Source organism: Manis javanica, chromosome 14, assembly GCF_040802235.1.
Source record: "Manis javanica isolate MJ-LG chromosome 14, MJ_LKY, whole genome shotgun sequence".
Lineage (NCBI taxonomy): Eukaryota > Metazoa > Chordata > Mammalia > Pholidota > Manidae > Manis > Manis javanica.
In genome coordinates, this window is record NC_133169.1 from 3,490,354 (window position 1) to 3,509,710 (window position 19,357).

The 19,357-nt window shown below is 51.6% G+C and overlaps 2 protein-coding genes across 9 annotated transcripts in view; one reads left to right on the forward strand and one right to left on the reverse strand.

Annotated features, from left to right (window-relative positions):
• The window catches only part of RXRG (retinoid X receptor gamma), a 142,649-nt gene that overhangs the window by 19,632 nt on the left and 103,660 nt on the right, over positions 1-19,357 (forward strand). The window lies entirely within an intron of this gene.
• On the reverse strand, positions 5,811-19,331 carry LRRC52 (leucine rich repeat containing 52). Its single transcript, XM_017669425.3, has 2 exons — positions 18,419-19,331; positions 5,811-6,225 (listed from the first exon to the last, which is right to left on the reverse strand). The coding sequence occupies exons 1-2, from the start codon at positions 19,038-19,040 to the stop codon at positions 5,840-5,842; spliced, it is 1,008 nt and encodes a 335-aa protein (XP_017524914.3). The 5' UTR covers positions 19,041-19,331; the 3' UTR covers positions 5,811-5,839.

A 19,357-nucleotide genomic window follows, 5' to 3' on the forward strand; every position in this document is an offset into this window, starting at 1 on the left:
GGGTGGGGAGATAGTACTACCTTTCAGACTATTATTACCTTTCAGACTAAATAAGTTTTCTTATTTATTACATTTGATTATTGTCCAAGGCAACAATACAGCAGGGCAACGGGGACCGTGTGTTTGTGTGTGTGTGTGGAGAGAATTTTGAGGCTCATAATTCCAGGCAGAGGGAACAGCCAGTGCAAAGGCTGTTTGCAGCACCAGTGCTGGGCACATGTGAGAAACAGCGGGGCGGCCAGTGAGGCCCGGCAGCGTGAGCAAGGGGACAGTGGGGTAAGAGGGTGTCAGGTCTAGGGGGTGGGGGATGGGCATGGGGTGTGTGTAAGGACTTCGGTCCCCTGTGTGGTGTCGGGGTTTTGAGGGTTATACAGCTTCTCATTATGTTCCCCATCCTTCTCTCAGCATTGTTTTGAAGATCCAGCCGCAGTGGTATGTGTACGTCTGGTCAGTGGCTTGTGGCTATTCTGAGCACTCTATAAGTTTTACCTACTGTTTCTCCCGACTTCTTGCCACTAGGGACAGTACTGCAGCGATATCCTCACGTGGTTCTGTTAGGACTGTGTGATCACTTCTGTGGGGGACACACCAGGAGGGAGGGGACTGGCTGTGTCATAACGCAGGCGCACACTTACTTGGTCTAAGTAGCCGACTGCTCTCTCCGGGCAGCAGTACCGACTCTGCTCCCTCCAGCGGTGCCTGAGGGCCCCCCTCACCCCACATCCCTGCCAATGGGAGACTTCATCAGCTTTCAGTTTTCTGCCAGTATGAACTGTATACAGTGGCGTCTATTGTTTAGTCTGCATTTTGCTGATTCCTAATGAGTGTGAGCACCTATTTATGTGCTTGTGAATTTTTTGGTTTCTTCTTTATAAACTGCTTGTTCATATCCTTGGAGAATTTTTCTGTTAAGGTTCTTGTATATTTTCCTTTTTGATTTGTGGGAGTTTCTCCTATATTCTGGGTCTTATCCATAGTTGTTTTCACGAGGTTAGATCTGAGGTAGCCTTTGAGGTAATAGAGTCTAACCACCCCATTTTTTGGTTGGAGAAATGGAGACCCAAGCAGTGAAGTGACTTCTTAAGACCACACATGTAGTGGACAAGCTGAGACTAGAAGGAAGTGCTTTCCCCACCACATCGAGGGAAGTGGGGGTCCTTGTAGCAAGGCAGGAATGAGGCAGGTGGTCGGCAGGAGCTGCTGGGAGTCGCTGGTCCCCCAAAGAAACTGGTGGCGTTTCTTTGCAGGCAGCTGGGCCACTTTTCCTGACCTGTCGATGGGGTCAGCGCTGGGCCTCAGAGGCCCTGTCAGTCTATGAGAACCTAGGTCTGATGACCGTTCCCTGCCTTCCATTATGAACTGTGGCTACTTCATTCCAGGACTTGTCTCCTCCCACGCGACCAGCGTTTCTCAAATTTTAGTGTGGCTAAGATTCTCCCAGAGCACACATCATAATGCACCTTCCTGCCCCACGCTTCCTGAGGACCAAGAAGCTCCGCGTGAGCCTTAGGACCCTGGTGCAGGTGGCTCTTGGGCCTATTTGCGAGACACTGCAGCAAGCAGTTCCATTAGCTCCCTGATGGATCTTGTGTCTCCGTCCTGGAGTCCCTTCAGGTTGTCTTCCAGGCTGCCACCCAGAGCTACGCTCATTCCCTGAACACATGCCTCCTTGTCAGACCTCCGCACTCTCACCCTTCCCGTCCGCCGGGGGCGCTCCTCCTCTGTGAGATTCTGTGACTTCTCAGGAGCCAGGCAGGCGTGGGCTCCACTAGCAAGCGCTCTACGATTTTTCTGGGAGTCAAGCTCAGGGGCACAGCGCGAATGAAGACACACGGCAGGGACAGGGAGCACCCCTTGCCAGCATGCTGCCCTTGGGGGTTTTGGTGGGCACCCGTCTGTGTTAAGGGAGTTACTCTTCAAGGCAGTAACACTCTAGGCTAGGCAGTCTTTCCTTTTTTTAAGAAAAAGACTCATTTTTATCAAATACACACACACACACACACAGTATATCTAAGGAGTTGGGCAGACACTTGGAACTCTTTTGGCTGACTTTTGATATTCTCTTGAAATCTCTAAAGAATATGCTTATCTTACTCCTATTTGATTTTCCAGTTTTGGATGCTGTTGACTTTCCGTTGAAGAGAATGAGGGTTTAGCCTTCCGTCCTTGTCCTGTGCCTTCCACATGTGCCCCTTCCTATCCAGTTCTGCTGCTTGCCCATGTTTACATCCAGTATCCACTGTGGTTCTCCTGCTTTGCTGACTGGTGCCACCGGCCACCTGGCTGAGGCCTGAAAAGTGGGCACCCTCTCAGTTCCTCTCCCGCCTTCTCCTCCCTCCTGCCCCCTCCCATCACCAGGGCACTGTCAACCCTACCTCCAACTCATAGATTCACCCATGGCGGTGGGCTTGCTCCGTCACCTCCCGCCTCCTCCAGAAAGCTGCGGTGGGCTAATCTCCTTGTTTCCTCCCCCACCCTCCGGCCAGAGTGGGCTTTCTCAAATACAAACTAGACGTGCGATTCTCAGTGTACCTCAAGTTCCACAGGGAACATCCAAATTCCATGTTGTGGTGGGGGAGACACTGCGCACTGTTTCCCGTAGCATTCTGTCTTTCTGGCACATGTACTCCATCTGCTTGCCATAAGGCTGGGCCGTGTGAAATGTGAGTCAAGTGACGTGTGTCCTGTCCAGGCCCAGGCACTTAGCTTTGTGCCTATTACATCTCTGCTGGCTTCTGCAGCAGACCTCCTGGGCTCATGTTCTGGCTGCTGTGGCTACAGGATGGGCGAGCGGTGCCTCACCCACATCAGCCTTTACACGAGTCAGCAATGTCTGGTTGTGTGAAGCAATGTAACTTTGGGGTTCAACTGTACTGCAGCCCAGCCCATCAGAACCCCGAGGTAACACAGGTATATCTAAGGCTCTTTGGGGTCTGGCCTTACTTCCCTAACATTTTCTCTTCTTTTCCTTCCCATAGACAGTGTTCCAGCTGTAATGACAAGGGCTGAGCTCTCCCATTTCCACATTTTTGCGTGGCCAGTTCGTGTTGCTTAGAATGTCTTCTTGTCACCCACCCCCTCTGCCGCTGTGCTGAGCTAATCCCATCTCACACTTCCAGACCTAGCCTAATGTCTCTTCCTCTGGAGAGCCATTCAGGACTCCCTGTGCCAACGGGGTGTGCCCCCTTTGTGCCCCTGGGGACTGGGGCCTACCCTTCACCTACCACTCTGTCCTCTAGTTGTTTGTTTACTTGTATCTCCCCCAAACTAGTGGAGCCCCCTGCATATCTGTTCTGCTCATTCCCAGAAGTCTTCTCTGGGCCAGTCAGAGTAGGTCCGAGTCCATTTTTTGTGGAAAGGTCCAGAAGATCTTAGATGAGAAGTTTTGTGGAAAGCTGGAGTTCAGATTTCTTTTGCCAAGACTGCGGGTAGTTTAAATTCCTGAGAGAGCGTGTAGATTTGTGTTTGGGAAAACCAGTCTAGAGTTAGAGCTGGTTTGGCTCTGGTCTGACTTGCGGCATAATGGTGAGCAGGCTGTTAGCCTCTGAAGTCTCAATTTCATTATCTGGTGGAAATAATAATAGTAATAAGACCCACCTCACAGGGTTATTGTGACAATTACGTGAGTTGAAATACACAAGCACTTAGATCCTTGCTTGGCATACAGAGAAGCTCCTGAAATGTTAGCTATGTTATTATTTTAAAGAATATTCTAAATGCAGATGTGGTACCCTGGGTCAGATCCCGGAACAGAGGAAGGGCACTGGGGGAAGACTGGTGAAATCCAGACGGAGTGTGAAGTGTAACTAGTAATATTCAATGCCAATTTCTCAGCTTTGATAGCTGTACCACTGCTGTGGGAGGTAACTTTAGGGGAAATGGCACCAGGGACATGCGGGGACTCTCTGTGCAATATTTGTAACTTCTCCCTACATCTGAAATGGTTCCAGGATATATTATTTGTGGATAAAGTGAAGGTTCCTGCTACACACGTGTGGGCAATACTTGCTATTGACTCTATAAAGAGCTCTACCCAGTGCTCTGGGCAACACAGTGGTATGGCTGCACGGCTGCAGGAGAGCAGAGGCTGGAGTGGTGGCAGTGCCAGGGACAGAGACTGAGGCGGCTGTGGGGTCAGAGAGGCCCAGAGGCAGAGACTGGCTTGCTACGTGCAGACTCGCTCTGAGTGAACAGGATTCTAGTGACTGACCTGCCACTGTAGGAATAAAGTTGAATATAAACTCTTTCACCCCAAGAATGTTCCATTGTCATTTTTCAGTCTCATTGAATCCATAGTGAACTTGCCCGGTTCTGAAACCCAGTGGCAAGGCATTATTATAATTGCATTCATTTTTTCTTCCTGTATCTCTATATGATGTAAGCATGGTAACGAGTGCCATCATAGATGAAGGAACTGAGCCACAGAGGGGTTCCATGATTTGCCCATGGTCACCCCTCACGATCAGGATTACAGAATAGGAGTGATCAGTGGGCTAGGATTTAATAGAATACAGTAATAAACATTTGTCGAGCCCTACTTTGTGAGACACCACCCTATGTGCTCCGTCAGTAGAGAATACAGGTGCTCTCTATTCTCAAGGTCATTGCAAGGAGGAAGCACATGTTCACACAGGTGTAAGGACCAAAGGAGATAGGGATTCAGGCCCTGATTAAGGAGCCCATGCTCTTAACCATTGTTCAAAAGAAATGTGCGGGAATCTTGTGCAATTCACAGTGGCAGTACAGAGAGAAAACCAGATCTGGTTGGGGGCTTAGGGACAGCTGGCTTCCTGGGTGGGGCTCTGATCTGAGTCTTGGCCATGAACAGAATTTGATCTGGGTAGAGAGAAAAGGAAAACCTGGGAAGGGTTTTTGGATAGAGCCACCTTGTATCTTGCCCCCTTTCCCTTCTAACCACCTTGCCACCCTGGAGGGGGACCCACTGGCATACACTAGGCTGTTTTGTTTAGCACTCCAGGAAACACAGCAGCTCACGGTGCATGGAGCTTGGGCTTTGAGCTCAGGTAGTATGGGGGTCAGCAATTGTTGCATTTCTTATCAACTGTGTGATCTTGACCTGGTTACTTAGCCTCTCTGAGCATCAGGAAAATAAGGGTGACACCAGTCACCTGTCCTGGTTGTTATGTGAGTTGACTTGGTGAACAAATGCGTAAAAAGCCGGACATGATGCAGGCACTGGTAAGGCCTCAGTAGGGGTGGCGGTCTCTGTGTGTATTGCGCCTTTGCTTTGTCCATGGCTGACGTGAGGATCCTTGGTTCTGTTGCTAAACATTTCCTGGAGAAGCAGCTTTGTGTAAGGGAAGAATGTGGACTTTGGGAGGCTAGGCTACCCATTATTTGGGTGACTTTGGGCAGTTGTTTAACCTGGCCAGCATGAATTTTTCACTGTAAACTAATATCCGTATTGCAGGACTGTTGTGATAATTTTGAGATGGAGCGTGAAGTCGGTCAAGCACGTGTTCCATTAATGTAGGTTCTGGTCATCATGTCTTGTATTTTTCTCCATTTGATTCATTTTAATCTTTATTTCCCCCCAAATTGTGTCCTCTTTGAGGACAGATCTAAAATCTTGTTTTTCCCATATCCCTCCTCCAGCAAATAGTTTAGGGGCACAGTAGGTGCTCATTAATCCTGAGCTGGCCTGCCTTTGGGGTGGGCCTCCTCAGCACAGACGCATGCCACAGCTCTTCTAGACCCTTCTAGACTGCGTTCTGCACCATCCTGTTGAGCCCAGGGAGGTGCCCCTGAGCTGGCCCAGTGGGAAAGGACCACCCTGTGAAATGGCCACCAAACATTTTCTTTATTTTGCTAATGAGCTTCAGTGTCTAGGTGGTAGCCTCAAGGGAGGGGGAGGGGCAGAGCAGGCGGCCCGCTGGTGACTGGACCCGCTGGGGAACCCATCCTGGGCCCAGTCAGCCCTGCTTTGGAAAATGGGCCTGCTGACCTCTGGCCTCTGCCCGTGCTCGGCCTCGGCCTTGTCCTCGCTGGCCTTGCGGCGGGCGTTCTGGTAGAGCACGGCGCACAGGCCCGTGAGCCAGGCGGCCACAGTGCCCGCCGAGAAAATGCAGAAGCCGACAAGCAGCAAGAAGATGTAGTCTTGGCGGCCCAGGTGCGTGACACACATGTACCGGAGCGGGTTCCCTGCCCGCGCGATGGGCCACCCTGCCAGCTCCGTGGGCTCCACGCACGTGGCGTTGTCATCGTCTGTGAGGAAGAACACAGCAAGCAGAGGGCTGAGACAGCAGAGGGACCGTCAGGGTCCTAGGGCCAGAAGGGACCTGCAGAGCCTGGCTGGAACCTCACCGCTCAGGGCGTGGTCTGCGGGCCCGCAGCTTGGCATCACCTGGGCCTCGCTGGAAATGCAGAGTCTCGGGCACCACCTGGGCGTCCTGAGTCAGAATCTCAAACTTAACAAGACTCACGGGTGATCTGTGGGCCCGCTGAGGTTTGAGGAGTGGTGCGCCTGTAGGCTTCTTGCCCCAAGTTTAGTGGCATTCAGGTCACCTCCTGAAATGGGCTTCTTAAGGACCCTTAAAGAACAAGAGACTGTAACAGGGCCTGAGAGGTGGGAAGCTTAAGCAAGGTGCCATGGAGCAGTGACGCTTCAGGGACCTTCACAGTGGCCACCGTCTCCCTCCCCCTCTCCCTCTTCTTGACTCCCAGCCTCCCCTCCGCCTTGCCCTTCCCCTTCGCCTGGGCCCAGGCCTGTCTGGGGCCATCACACACTGGTCAGCTCCACTCTCAGGGGGGTCAAGATCCCCTGGAAGCACCTACACTGTGTTCTCTGTGCACCCCACCCCGACCCAGGAGGAACTAGGGAGGAGGAGCTCAGGGGAAAGAGATGCACCGTAGGGGAGCAGCTCCTCTCCATGGCGATGAGCTACATGAGTCCTCCGGCCTTTTTAGCAGCTGACTCAGCTGCCTGGCTACACCTCTGAGCTCCCCAAAGCAAGCTGAGCGGGCTTCAGGGTAAAACAGAAAGAAAAGTGTGCTCTGGAGCGGCAGACCAGAGTTCAAATCCAGACGGTCACTCACTAATTCTGTAAACTGTGGCGGGATATCTGACTCTTTCAATCCATGCCCTCACCTCACAAGCGCAAAGATGATACCTGTTCTCTGGGCAGTGAGGGGACTTATTTCATTGCCACCGGTGAGGAGACAGCCAGGCGTCTGGCGCCCGGAGCCCAACAGTTGCTCGGGGTACTCAGAGCCCTGTCTTTGTCTGACCCCATGTGCTTGGCCGTGCAGAGGCGCCTGGGTGCAGTGCCCAGGGGAATGTATCCAGCCGGCAGTAGGTAGAGGAGCTGAAGGTCAGGGCTGAGACCAGGGCTTGAGATGACCACTGATCAAAATCACAACAGCGGCTAATATTTCCACAGCTCTGACTGCTGCTAAGGCACATCTCCCTTAATTGTTATAACGTGATCTCATTTTGTGTTATCTCACTTAATTCCTCTAACAACTTTGACACACGTAACATTCTCATTCTTGTTTTCACATAAGGAAATAGGGACTCAGAGATGTTTCTTAGCTTGAAGGTTGTAGATAACCTGGCAGGTTGGAGGCAGGAGGCAAAACAGAGAAAACTGAAACTGAGCCATCTCCACCTGTTTTGCAGAAGTGGGAGACGCAAACAGAAGCTAGTGTGGCAGAAAGCTTTCCCTGAACTTAGGTAGAAAGTTCATGAAGGCGTGGATCTGCCTGGTGACCAAGGAAGGCTTGGGTCTGGACTGGAGCTAAAGCAGGGGATTTAGAGAAAGGGGTACGGAAGTGGGTTGACTCGGGTGGAGGCGCTTTGGCTTGGGTGCTGGAAAGAGCTGTCTAGGCTGAGTGGCCTTGAGGTCCTCTGCAAGCTGCACGCTGTCCCCTGGGCCTTGCTTCTGTGTCAGGGCTCCTACCGTCAAGTCGTGTGTTACTCTCAGAAGATGCTGGGGAGGACGTGTCTGGGAGGAGGTTGTAGATGCAGGAGGGAGGTGGGTGCCGGGGCTGCAATGCCTGCTGTTTGCAGTGATTACAGAGAAAAGGAGGGGAAGAAGCCCCCCTCCAGAATGAGCCTGGGACGGTGGCCCTCGGGGTGACCCTGAGGGGTCTGGGCCTTGGGTCTCACAAGGGGCAGGAGCACGATTATGCCTCAAGACCTCTCTGGTCAGCCTGGCTGGAGGACCTCCGGGCTTTTGCCCAGGAAGCCCGAGAGGGGCTGCTGAGGAGCAGGCAGGCTCCTCGGCAGCCCTCAGGCATTCCATCAGGAGAGGGCTCTGGTGGCCTCCCGCACTGCCAGAGATGGCACGGGAATGCACAAAGCAAGATGTTCTCGAGAAGGGAAACGTGGGATTCTGGGGGTCTGGCTGTGTCCAGGGGGCTTAATCTCATTCTGTTTTTAAAAAGATTTGGCTTTCAAATTGGAGCTTGGGTGGAAGAGAAGAGACTGAACATCAAACACACATTTCCCCATTTTGGAGCATTACCTTGAAAGGAGCAATTGGGCAGTGATTCTGGTGCATTGTTAGAGCTCTCAGGTCAGGGATGTGGGTGGCTTTGTGGGGAGGGAGGCCTGGGGTTTTCTGCGGCTGTCTGCTCTCTCCTCCCCAGCCTGTCACAGCCACTGCCCATGTGGGGCCCTCCTGCCCCCTAGCACTCTCCCTGCGATTTCACACACCCCTGCCCGATCTCCCCTCCTCAAGCACAGCTCCTCCCAGGCACACTCAGGCTTGACACTCACCTCCACCTCCCTTGTGGGGCCTTGGAATAACACCCAGACCTCCTGGCCTGGCCTTCAGAGCCCTGAGTGTCTGCCCCTTTCTACCTTTCCCTTACTTTTCAGGACTCCCGGCAACCAGCCCTTTGTTCCTGTCCAGTGGAACTACTGATCCTTGGTTACATCTCGTCCCCACTGCAGCTGGCTCTGCTCTGCTGTGCTGCTGCATCTAATGCCTCTTCCTCCAGGTTCTGCACCATCAAGTCCTTTCTGTCCTTGCAGGTCTACTGTTAATGCGGGCGCTGGTGGGAGCCCTCTCCCTCCCCCTCAGGGCGCAGAGGATACGTGGCTGTCCCCACTCCTGGGACCATCCATGGCGTTTCCCATTGTTCCTACCATGCCTCTCACATTCCCCCTTGCTTGCTGGTTACTTGCAGAAAAGGGATGTGTCTTTTCTTCCACACTAGACAGACTTTTAGCTCTTGAAGACATAATCCATGTCTGATCATTTCTGTTCTTAATAAAAGCTGTCACTCATTGAAAGAATTACTTAATTTTTAAATACTTGGGGATTTTCTAGTAATATTTTTATTATTAAATTCGAGTTTATTTCTGTGGTCAGAGACATACTCTATGATTTCAATCCTTTGAAATAGAGAATTTGCTTTTTGATTGAGCATAAAGTCAATTTTAGTAAACTTGGCACATGTGCTGAAAAAATTTGGGTATTCCGTCTTTGTTGCGTACATTGTTCTATTATGTCAATTAGATTGTGGTTTTATAACAGCTTCTCTATTATTGACTTTTATTTGTATCTTTATTGGCTTTCCTCTGTAAAAGCTATTGTCTCTTACTATTAGTCTATTAGTTGTCCATTAGTTACTACAATAAGTATGTTGAAGTCACCAGCTTTGATTGTGTATTTGTCTCCTTACAGTTCTGTCAAGTTTTGCTTTATATATTTTGAAGCTATGTTATAAGATGTACAGAAAGCTAAGCTGTCACCTCCTCCTGGTAGATTTACACTTCTCTCGTTGGGCAGTGTCTATGGTCACCTCCAGGAATGCTTCTTGCCTTGAAGTCTACTTTCTTTGATGTATTTTGTCTGTGTTGAATTTCTTTCAGCTTGTGTTTGCATTGAATGTCTTTTCCCATCCTTTTACTTTGAATCTTTCTATGTCCCTATATTTAAAGCACTGTTTTGCAAGCAGTGTGTAGCTGGGTTTTGTTTTTCATCCAATCTAGCACACTTCGTATTTTAATCAGCCCATTAACATTTAATGCTAGATTGACCTCCCTATTTGGGTCAACTGTTTTCCACTTGCTTCACTTGTTTCATGTCCCTTTCCCTCTACTTTGTTGCCTTGTATTTAATTATTTCATTTCCTTTTCTCTAGCTTGTTGGTCACACATTCTTTTCCTGTTTGGGTATGATCACTATAGAGAGTGGAGGCCTACCTACTGGTCCTGGAGTGCCTGATATTTGCGAGACACCACATAAAATGCTTTATGAAAGTAAGTTCTGTTCTTGTCCACTCCACTGGGTAGTTTTAGTTATTCCCACGCTACAGAACGGACAAACTGTTCATCGATTATTCCCTCTCGGATTTTCTTGGTCTCTTTGCCTCTGACAAAAGGCTACCAGGCATTGTTGTGTATGCTGTGCACTGCACAATTCCAGGCCTTCATTCCTATTACAAACAGGCAACGAGGCCAGTGTTATCCCTCCTCAGCCCCATTCCATGGGCCCAGGGTGTTTGTCCCAGTTAAAGTGCTCAGGTACAATTACAGGTGTCATTAATGTTTAAATTCTTCCTGAAAATAGTTCCTAAGGAAACATACTGCTCCCTTGTTTATTTCCACGCAGAGCCCATTGCTTACAGGCAGACAGCGTGTCTGCTAGAATCACATGCATGGCAGGAGCGAGAGTTTCTGTGACCCAGGCCCACACCTGCTGGTATGGGAACCTAGGAAGCCTCCCTTTCAGCAAACTAGCTTGAATCCACTGATTATAAGAGGAGCTGCTCCTTTTCTTGGCCTGTAGAAGGGACCACAGATGTGCCCTGTAGGTTCCTAGGGTTTGGTGCCCCAGAGGAGCCACGTGCAGGCTGCCCTGAGGCCCCCGTCCCAGTGTGCTGGCTCAGGAAGCCCCCGAGCTGAGTGCAGGGCTAGGCCCCCACGTTGCAGTAACGTAGAGTGAAGGGTGGAATTTGGAGCCTCTCTGTTAATGTGCAGCTACCTGGGAGAGCAGTACCAGCTCTGTCAGCTTCAACATTTCATTCCAAAACTTCCCCGAAAGTCCGGAAGACTTAACTCCCCCATTTCTCCTCCTTAGGTCCTCGCTTGCCCAGGTGGGCCGGCTAACCTCTAGCTTCCTTGGACTGCTCTACAATAGGCCAATATCAGCCCCTGCGTATCTCATGAGAGTCTGGGGAGGATTCAGTGAGCTAAGGGGCATGAGGTCCTGGAGGAGGCAGGAAGGATGGTCTCCAGGACCGAATGGAGGGGTAAGCCTTGAACTGGGAAGGGGTCCCTCTTCTGTCCTGAGACTGCAGAGAAGGAAGTGAAGGTGGATGCAGATGGGGATGAGTGTGAGGACTGAAGTGCTGCAGACACGCTGTCACAGGCAGTTGTTACTGTTTGGGAACTACCTGAAAGCAGAGACCCTGTTGTCCACCTTTGTACCCCTCCTGCCTGGCACACAGTAGATGCTCAGTAAATTCCTGTTGACTATGTACAGGAGAGAGTGGGTGGATTTTTGGTCTTATCTCATGTAGTCGTTCTTAAACTCTAGTGCCTTTGGCCTTACTGTGTAGGGCCAGTTCCCCATTGCACTTTGAAGGGATCTGGAATGTTCTGTACTGTGGATGGCACAGGGGAGGTGACTCCCTGGAGCAGAGCCTTGACTGGGCCTTAGAGCGGGCCAGGGACACCAGAGCCAGCTGGCCAGCAAGCCCCCTTCTCAGACCCGTCGGCATGGCCCTCTGAGCATTTCTGGTCCTGGCACTGGCCCGTGTTAGCCTACCTGTAGGACTCCTTTTCGCCTCGCCACCCAGCTGTCTGCCCTTTACGGCATAAGCTAGGGTTCAGCAAGCTGCAACTCGGGGGCCAAATCCAGCCCGCTGCTTGTTTTTGTAAATAAGGTTTTATCAGAATACAGCCATGTCCGGTCTTTTACATATTTTCTGTGGTTGCTCTCACTACAAATGACAGAGTTGAGTAGTTGCAACAGAGGCCCACAAAGCCTAAAATATTTACTATCTGGCCTTTCATAGGGAGCATGTGCGGACCCCTGGTGCCAGCCGCTCCTGAACCTTGAAACCTTACAGATCTGGGTATTTGGGCTTGGGCAGCACAGCTCTTTTCTGGCACAGTTTTTTTCCTTGCATAAAGAGTCCACATTTGGTAAGGGTTAAATATGATCCATAGACGGTTGGAACATTGCAGAAAAGACCTTGAAATCCAGCAAGTTCAACTTGATCATTCTGGTGCCTTAAAGGTGCTGTAAGGCTGCAGGGCTGCTCTTCTGGTTAAGTGGTTGTATACAGACATGATTTGGAGGCAGGAAGACCTCTTTCACTCATAATACCTTCTCAAGAGCTTGTCAGTATTCAGAATTCTGCCAGCAGGACATAAAACCTTTCATCCCACCAACAAAATGGGGCTTCAAGTGTGAACAGCCCTCTGCAAACGAAGGTGATCATGTAAGCCCTCCCCGGGGGGAGCCCTGGCTGCCACCTTTCCTGAAAAGGATTTTATGGGCAGGGGAACCAGCTACCTGACGGGGCTAGGGGGAATGGTACCAGTTGGTTCCGGGAAGCTAAAGGCAAACTGGGTTCTTCTTGGCCTAGAGCTGGACCTGCTTAATAACCACCCATCTGCTTAGAAAAATCCAGGTAGTGGACAGTTGTCCTCCTGGCCGACACGTGATTTAGGGAAGCACAGCAGTGGAAGGGCACCCGCATTCAGCGGTCGCCTAGGCAGAGCCCTGGGAGTCCCGCTTCTCCTCCCACATCCCATCACCAAACCCTGAGCCAATCCTGTTAGTGCTGCCTTCCGGACAGATCCTGGTTCTCGCCTCTTCTCACCCTCTGAACCACTACTCCGGTCCAGGCCGCCGTCCCCCTCCTTCAGCTGGGAAAGCCCTCTAGCCCCCGCCCCGCTCTCCCCTCGGGCTCTCCAGCTAGCAGGAGGAGCCATCTGCGAACCACAGGTCGGGTCAGCTCCCTGCTCAAAACCCTTTCATGACCTTCTGTCACACTTAGAATAAAATCGAAAGCCACCCTGTGGCCTAGAGGTCCTGTACGGTCTGGCCTCTCACTGGTTTTCTGCCTCATTTCTTGCCTTTCTCTCCCGCTTCACTCTGCTTCTCCTGGGCTCATCTTCTAATACACCAAGCATGCTCCACCCCAGGGCCTTTGCGCCTGCTCTTGCCTCAGTCTAGAAAACCCTCTCCACCCTGCATCTGTTTCCATGGCTTGTCCCCTCACTTTTCTCAGTTCTTGGCTCAAATATCGCCTCCTCAGCACCCACCAGTCTAAAGTGTCTGCCTTGTCCTCAATCCCAGGCACCCCCCTTCCCTTGCTGTATTTTCCTCTATAGCATTTATCATTACTTGGCATTATCTCATATATTTGTTTATTCTTCTCCCACTGGAATGTAAGCTCTGTGGCATGGCAGCCATGCCTGCTTGTTTCTGGTCATAGCTGTTTGCATGTCCCTGGCTCAGGCCCAGGCACCTAGTAGGTGCTTAGTAACGACCATGAAGTGAGTGCACCCAGGCTCCAGGCCAGGCTTCTCACCTGAGTGAGTGTCCAGTAGGGTTAACAGGCCTAGTTAACGTCACTGCAGCCAAATCCTATGGCCAGAGCATCTCATCCTCTGTTCGGTTCCAGTGACCACCAGTGAGCTGGTGATTCCCAAATACTCACCCTGTTCTCTACCCTGAATTTCAGGTTGGAACATCCAAATGCCTCCTGGCTCTCAGGGACCTCCTGCCCTGCCCGCCATGCTCAAGGTGGGCCTGGGCTTCTCCCCTATCCTGCCCTGGCCCCTCCTCCAAGGGCGTCTGTCCCAGGTGACCAAGGCTGGAGCCTTGGGAGGCACCTTTAATTTTTTCCATTTGTTTATTTTCTCTGTCTCATTTATTCAGTCATTCAGCTCAATAAATATTTATTGGGCATTCTGTGTCAGGCCTTGAGCTAGTTCCTGGAGAAGCAGACACCGCCCTCGTAGGCCTTCCCGCCTGCCAGGCATTACATGTGATCTATTAGTTGGAATTGTGCGAGTCATGAGGGGATACGAGGAGCTGTGGAAGCGTCTAGGTCAGTCCCAGTCTGTTGCCTCTGCCTCTGAGGGCTCCCTCTGACCTGTGGGTGCCTCTGGCCCACACTGCTGCTGCGAGCTGCCATCCCCTCTTGCCTGATGCTGACAGGAGACCCCTGGCCCTGCACCCAGGCTCACCCGCCTCCTGGAGCTTCCCAGGGTAGCTGGCATGCTCCCCAGAAAATCACGCGAAGGCTCTTTGTGGCTGGACTTGTTTCTCTTTGTAGTGGCATCCGCACTCTGCTGGGGTGCCTCTGATGCTGGGGTGCCATGCTGCTCTTCTCTAGAGACGAGGATGCCAGCATTGGCTGCTTGGCCAGCCTCTAGCTGCTGGGTGACCGGAGGGGCCGTTGCTGGAGGCCTGGTGTTTCTGGGCTTGATGGGACTTTAGGTCACGTAACTCTCAGGGGCCTCAAGCAGGCTGAGGGAGAAAGTGACTGAGAATCACCGGGTCCTACCTAAACTGCACCAGCTTGCCACCCCCAGCCCTTCTTGAGTTTTCTGTGTGGTCTGGAGATCACTAGTCTGGTCACGCCCGCTCAGCCCCCTCAGTGAGCTCATGAGGGTGACCCCCTGGCTCTCAGGAGGGCGTCGCAAGGCCGGGGTGCTCGGGGTAAGGTAGGAGACACGTACTGGCAGAGCAGCTGCCGGCCTCGGAAATGCGCGCTGCCCAGATGTTCCCTGATTCGGCGTCTGATCTTTACAGCGATTTCCCTGGTGGAGGAGATGGGTTATCAGCACAGTGGGAGAGTCTGAGGACCTGAATTCATTCTGGAAATCTAAGGTTTGGCACAGCTGTAGATGACTCCGTACTTGGTGGGTTGAAACGGGGCCATCATCCTATTACAGCAGGCTTGAATACAGGATGAAATAGCCTCAGATTGGAACTAAGATGTTCTCTGCTCAAAAAGCCCTCAGAATGACCTGGACCTGAACCAGCTCATGCTGTGACCCCTCTGCTCCCTGCCCACGTCCCTGACTGGCTTTGCCCGACTCCTCTTTGATTTGTGGGCCCCGCTCTGGGGCTCAAGCAGGCCTGCCAGGGACAGTAATTTAAGAACCGACAAGAGGGACCATCTGTCCTGAAATTACCCCACTTCTACCCCTGGTAGCCTGCTACTTCCTGAATTCTCACTGTTTCTGGATGTTCCCCGTCACATTGCAAGTGCCCCTTGGGCAAGCCGTAGACAAACACTGTTAACCATTAACATCTCAACGCCGACCAGTTGATTCACCAGTTGGAGCAGCCACTGCAGACCTACGGCAAAGGCCATCATCATAGGCTTCCTCAAAGTGGGACCCAAGGAGCCGGAATCTCTGGGTGCGGGGCCTGGGGTTCTTGTGCTCATTAGGCTTTGAGCGCTGCTGGCTGAGCAGGCCGGGCATGGAGGGAAAATCTGGGGCACTGAGTCCTTTGGGAGGCACAGGCACATTCTGGTCAAGTAAAGTGTACCTAACACAGGGGGTGGGAGAGTTCAGGAGCCGGAGGCTGCCTGCTTCTCGATTGCATTTCTAATTATGTGACCGTAGCCCTGGTCTAGGGACAGCTCCACCCCAGCGCTGGCCCATGCGCTGACCCAGGACCCTGTCTGCTGACCCTGCTCTTGTGTGTCTTATCTACTGTTTAGGTCCATAGATGGCCTGCTAGAAGGGGTCTTAGAGGGTACCCAATCCTACTCCCTTCTTTCAAAGACAAGTGAGACTGAGAGGGGAAATGACTTGCCCCAGCCACACACAGGCATTTCTTGGGTTTAGGACAGGGTTTCCTGGCTTCCAACTGTATTTTCTCTCTCTTGTATTCCTAGGTTGTGACTTGTGATAAATGTACCCTAGATTGCAATACAGTGTTGGGCATGTAACGAACATACCATCTATGTCTCAGAGTTGAGTGGACCATGATGTGCCTCATAAGAAATATCACGGCATAGAGGGAAATGCGAACTTGGATGCCAGGAGACTTCCATGCCGAGCTTGGCTCAACAGCCACTTCCCTGTGAGGAGGCTGGATTCTAAAGCTCCACATAAGGTTCCTATATTAAAATTCTGTCCTGACCAATATGGTGACCACTAGCCATTCATGTGGCTATTTAAGTGAAATGAAATGACACAAAATTAAAAATTCAGTTCCTCAGCTGCAGCAGTCTACCTTCAAGAGCTTAACAGCACACAGCTCGTGGCTGCTGTACTGGCCAGCACAGATACGTAACATCTCCCCTGCTGCAGAAACGTCTGTTGGACAGCGCTGGGCTGGCCTGGGGGGAGGGAAGGTAGGAGGCCAGGTTCCTCATGTCCAGGAGCTTTGGGTTGCATGAGTTCTTCAGAGCATCTGCAGAGGCGTTGGACCCTGTCCTGCCAGGCAGCTCTGTCCTGGGAAGGGCTCAAGTGCCACTCTCACCTTCAAAGAGCATGATGATGGGCAAATGAGAGTTCCGGCCAGGAATCAGCCCTCCCCTTGGCCGACCTGGGCCACAAAGGAAATGGCATCTGTGGGCCTGTTTTAACTCTCTGTTGACCAGAGCGTCCTGACAACCAGCGCGCTACAACTCCCTGACATTTCTGCTGGGATTTTCATGTTTGGAAAGTGAGTATGTGAAGTCTTTGACGACTGACTAGTTAGTTTTCAGGGCACTTGGGGAGTGTGGTGTTGAGGATTTCTTTTGAGGAAGGCCTTTGATCAGAGCACCAAATCTCTTGCCAATAGGGGGAAGTGTTGCTAATCCTTTTCAGTGTGGACTTATAATGAAATAAGGTAAACAAACATTTGGCCCCTCCCCTAAACTAAGCCAGAATGTGACATAGGGGGAAGATGTATTACTGCCTTCATGTCTTGTTTAAGACCTCTCATTTCTTTCCTGGACCTTGACTTCCTTCAAGGTCCCACACCGATACAGAACTCATCTTAGCTGATTGTGTTTCCTAAGAATTCACTCCTCCTTCTGATCTGAGATCTGTCTGAGATCTGGGACACTTGCATGATTCAGCCTATGAGTCTATGTATTTTGCAGGGTCCTCTTCCAGATTGGGGCACTTTTTGGGACACAGAGGAATGAATCTTTAGCTGCTAATTCCATTAGAATTGGTAGGCAGTGGGTGGGGACATTTGGGGACAAAAGCATTGCCCAGTACTCTTCAGATCACCAAGTTATACCATGCAGGTGACTTTCTTCTCCCAAGGCCATGTCTGGCCCCTGACCCCCATCCCTTGAAAAGCTGCCTGCAGGTCCACACCTGCTTCTGGAAGTGGGGCTTGTCTTCAGGTACTTTGGTTCCAGGTCCAGGTGACTCAGGAGGAGTCTCGGGGCCTGGGCTGAGGCTGAACCTTGATTTGGGCTTCTGGCGTTGTTCCCTAGGGTCTGAACTCTTGTGTTCACAACACGTCCAGTACCCAACACCCTCCGGGATCCCTTTGTCCTGCTTTCTCAGGGATCAGCACCCTGGGAACCACTGCCCACCTTCCCACATCCTACCTGAACTGCCCATAGTTCTCTCTGGCCGCGTCTCCTGTGCAAGGCACATGCCATCTAATGTCACATGTGCTACACCTTCCTGATGCCCACTGAGTGATGTTGCCGGCTCTCTTAGTACCCTGTACCTTCTGACACCTGCCAACCATTCATTTATTGAATGTCTATGGGGTGCCAGCCTTAATGCTAATGGCAGTTCAAAAATGTTCTCACTTTATCCTTGCCTTGCAACAGCCTGAGATAGGTTGGTTCTATTACATCTGTCTGAAAGAAGAGGAAATTAAATTTCAGAGAGTTTTTAAGTAAATTCCCTGATATCCTACAGCTAGTAAATGGCAGGGCCATTTAATCCAGGTCTGTTTTACTATAGAACCTGAGCTCTTAGCACCAGGCTCTTCTGCCTGCATGGTGGCTGTCCGTTTGTACCGGCAGCTGGGGCCGCCCCAGGTGCCTGCTCTACCCCTGCAGGCACCTGCTGGCCCCTTCGGTCAGCTCCGTTGGTGGGGTTGGCTCTGCTTTGCCTGCCCTGGGGAAACGTAGTAACTTTATCATTTCCACACGTCATTTTATGTTGACACAACGACTCTGCATGCTTGGTAATGTTATTGTCCCCACTTTATGGATCAGGAAACTGAGGTTCAGAGAAACTGGGACATTTCCAAGGGCAGCCAACTAGCAAGTGCTGAGTTTGGAACCAGAACTCAGCTCTTTGGATTTCTAGCCAGGACTTTTTCTACTGGTCCTTGCTGTCTGTCTAGTCAGCCCCAGAATGGCTCCAGTTGAGCAATAAGAATGCTTCCAATCAGCTCACCCCACATTTTCCTCCCATCCTGACCATGTTTCAACTTCACTTTTCTGGCACCAAGTCCTCCTTCCAGCACCTCCTCCTCCCCACCCCCAAGCAAGCCCTCACCTGGATGGTTCAGATGGGACACTAGCAGGTAGACGGTAAAGTCCAGGAAAGAGCAGTTGCACTTCCAGGGGTTTCCGCTCAGATACAGGGTCTGCAGTGTTACGAGGCTGTGGAAGGCAGTGGGGTCCAAGGTCTGCAAGCCGGTGTTTCTGAGGTCCAGGTGCCTCAGAGAGCTGGTGTTGGCAAAGGTGTACTTGCTCAGAGAGAACAGGTGAGGGTTGTTGGAGATGTCCAGGTGGACCAGGCTGCTCAGCACAGAGAAACTGTGTGGGGAGACCAGCAGGAGGTTGTTGGAGCTGAGACGGAGGTAGATGAGCCTGAAGACCCCGATGAAGGTGTAATCCATCACCTCCCGAATGAGGTTGTTCTGACAGTCCAGGTAAACAAGGTCACTGAGGAGTCCTAGATTCATCGCTGGCAAAAAAGTGATGGCGTTGTCATTCAGGTACAGCCTCCGGGTGCTCAGGGGTACGTCGGAGGGGTAAGCAGTTAACTGCATCCCTGTGCAGGCCACTTCTTGGGCTTGACACTGACAATTCTTTGGACACTTTGACCCAGACACCAATCCCATTCCAAAGGAAAAGAGTAACCACCCGGGCCCAGGGCCTGCAGCAAGGGACATAGTCAGAAGCTGCGATACCCTCCTTTGCGTCCTGCGGGCACTGTCCCTCTGACCAGGAGGCCAGGGAGGGGCGGGGGAGGGGCGCTGGAAAGAACTGTAACCCTCTAGCTTCGTGCAAAGCAATTTTCCATTACAGGAGAACCGAACAGAAGTTGAAACGCAAGGCCCGACGCCCTGCCGCTGGCTTGGTGGCTCTGCCGTTTGCTCCCTCCCGGACTGCTGCTTGGCAGCTCTGAAAGGTCTCACCCTTTCCCTGCGTGTGCGAGTGAAGGGGAGCCAGGGGAGAGCCGCATGACTATGAGGTTGCCAGTTGACAC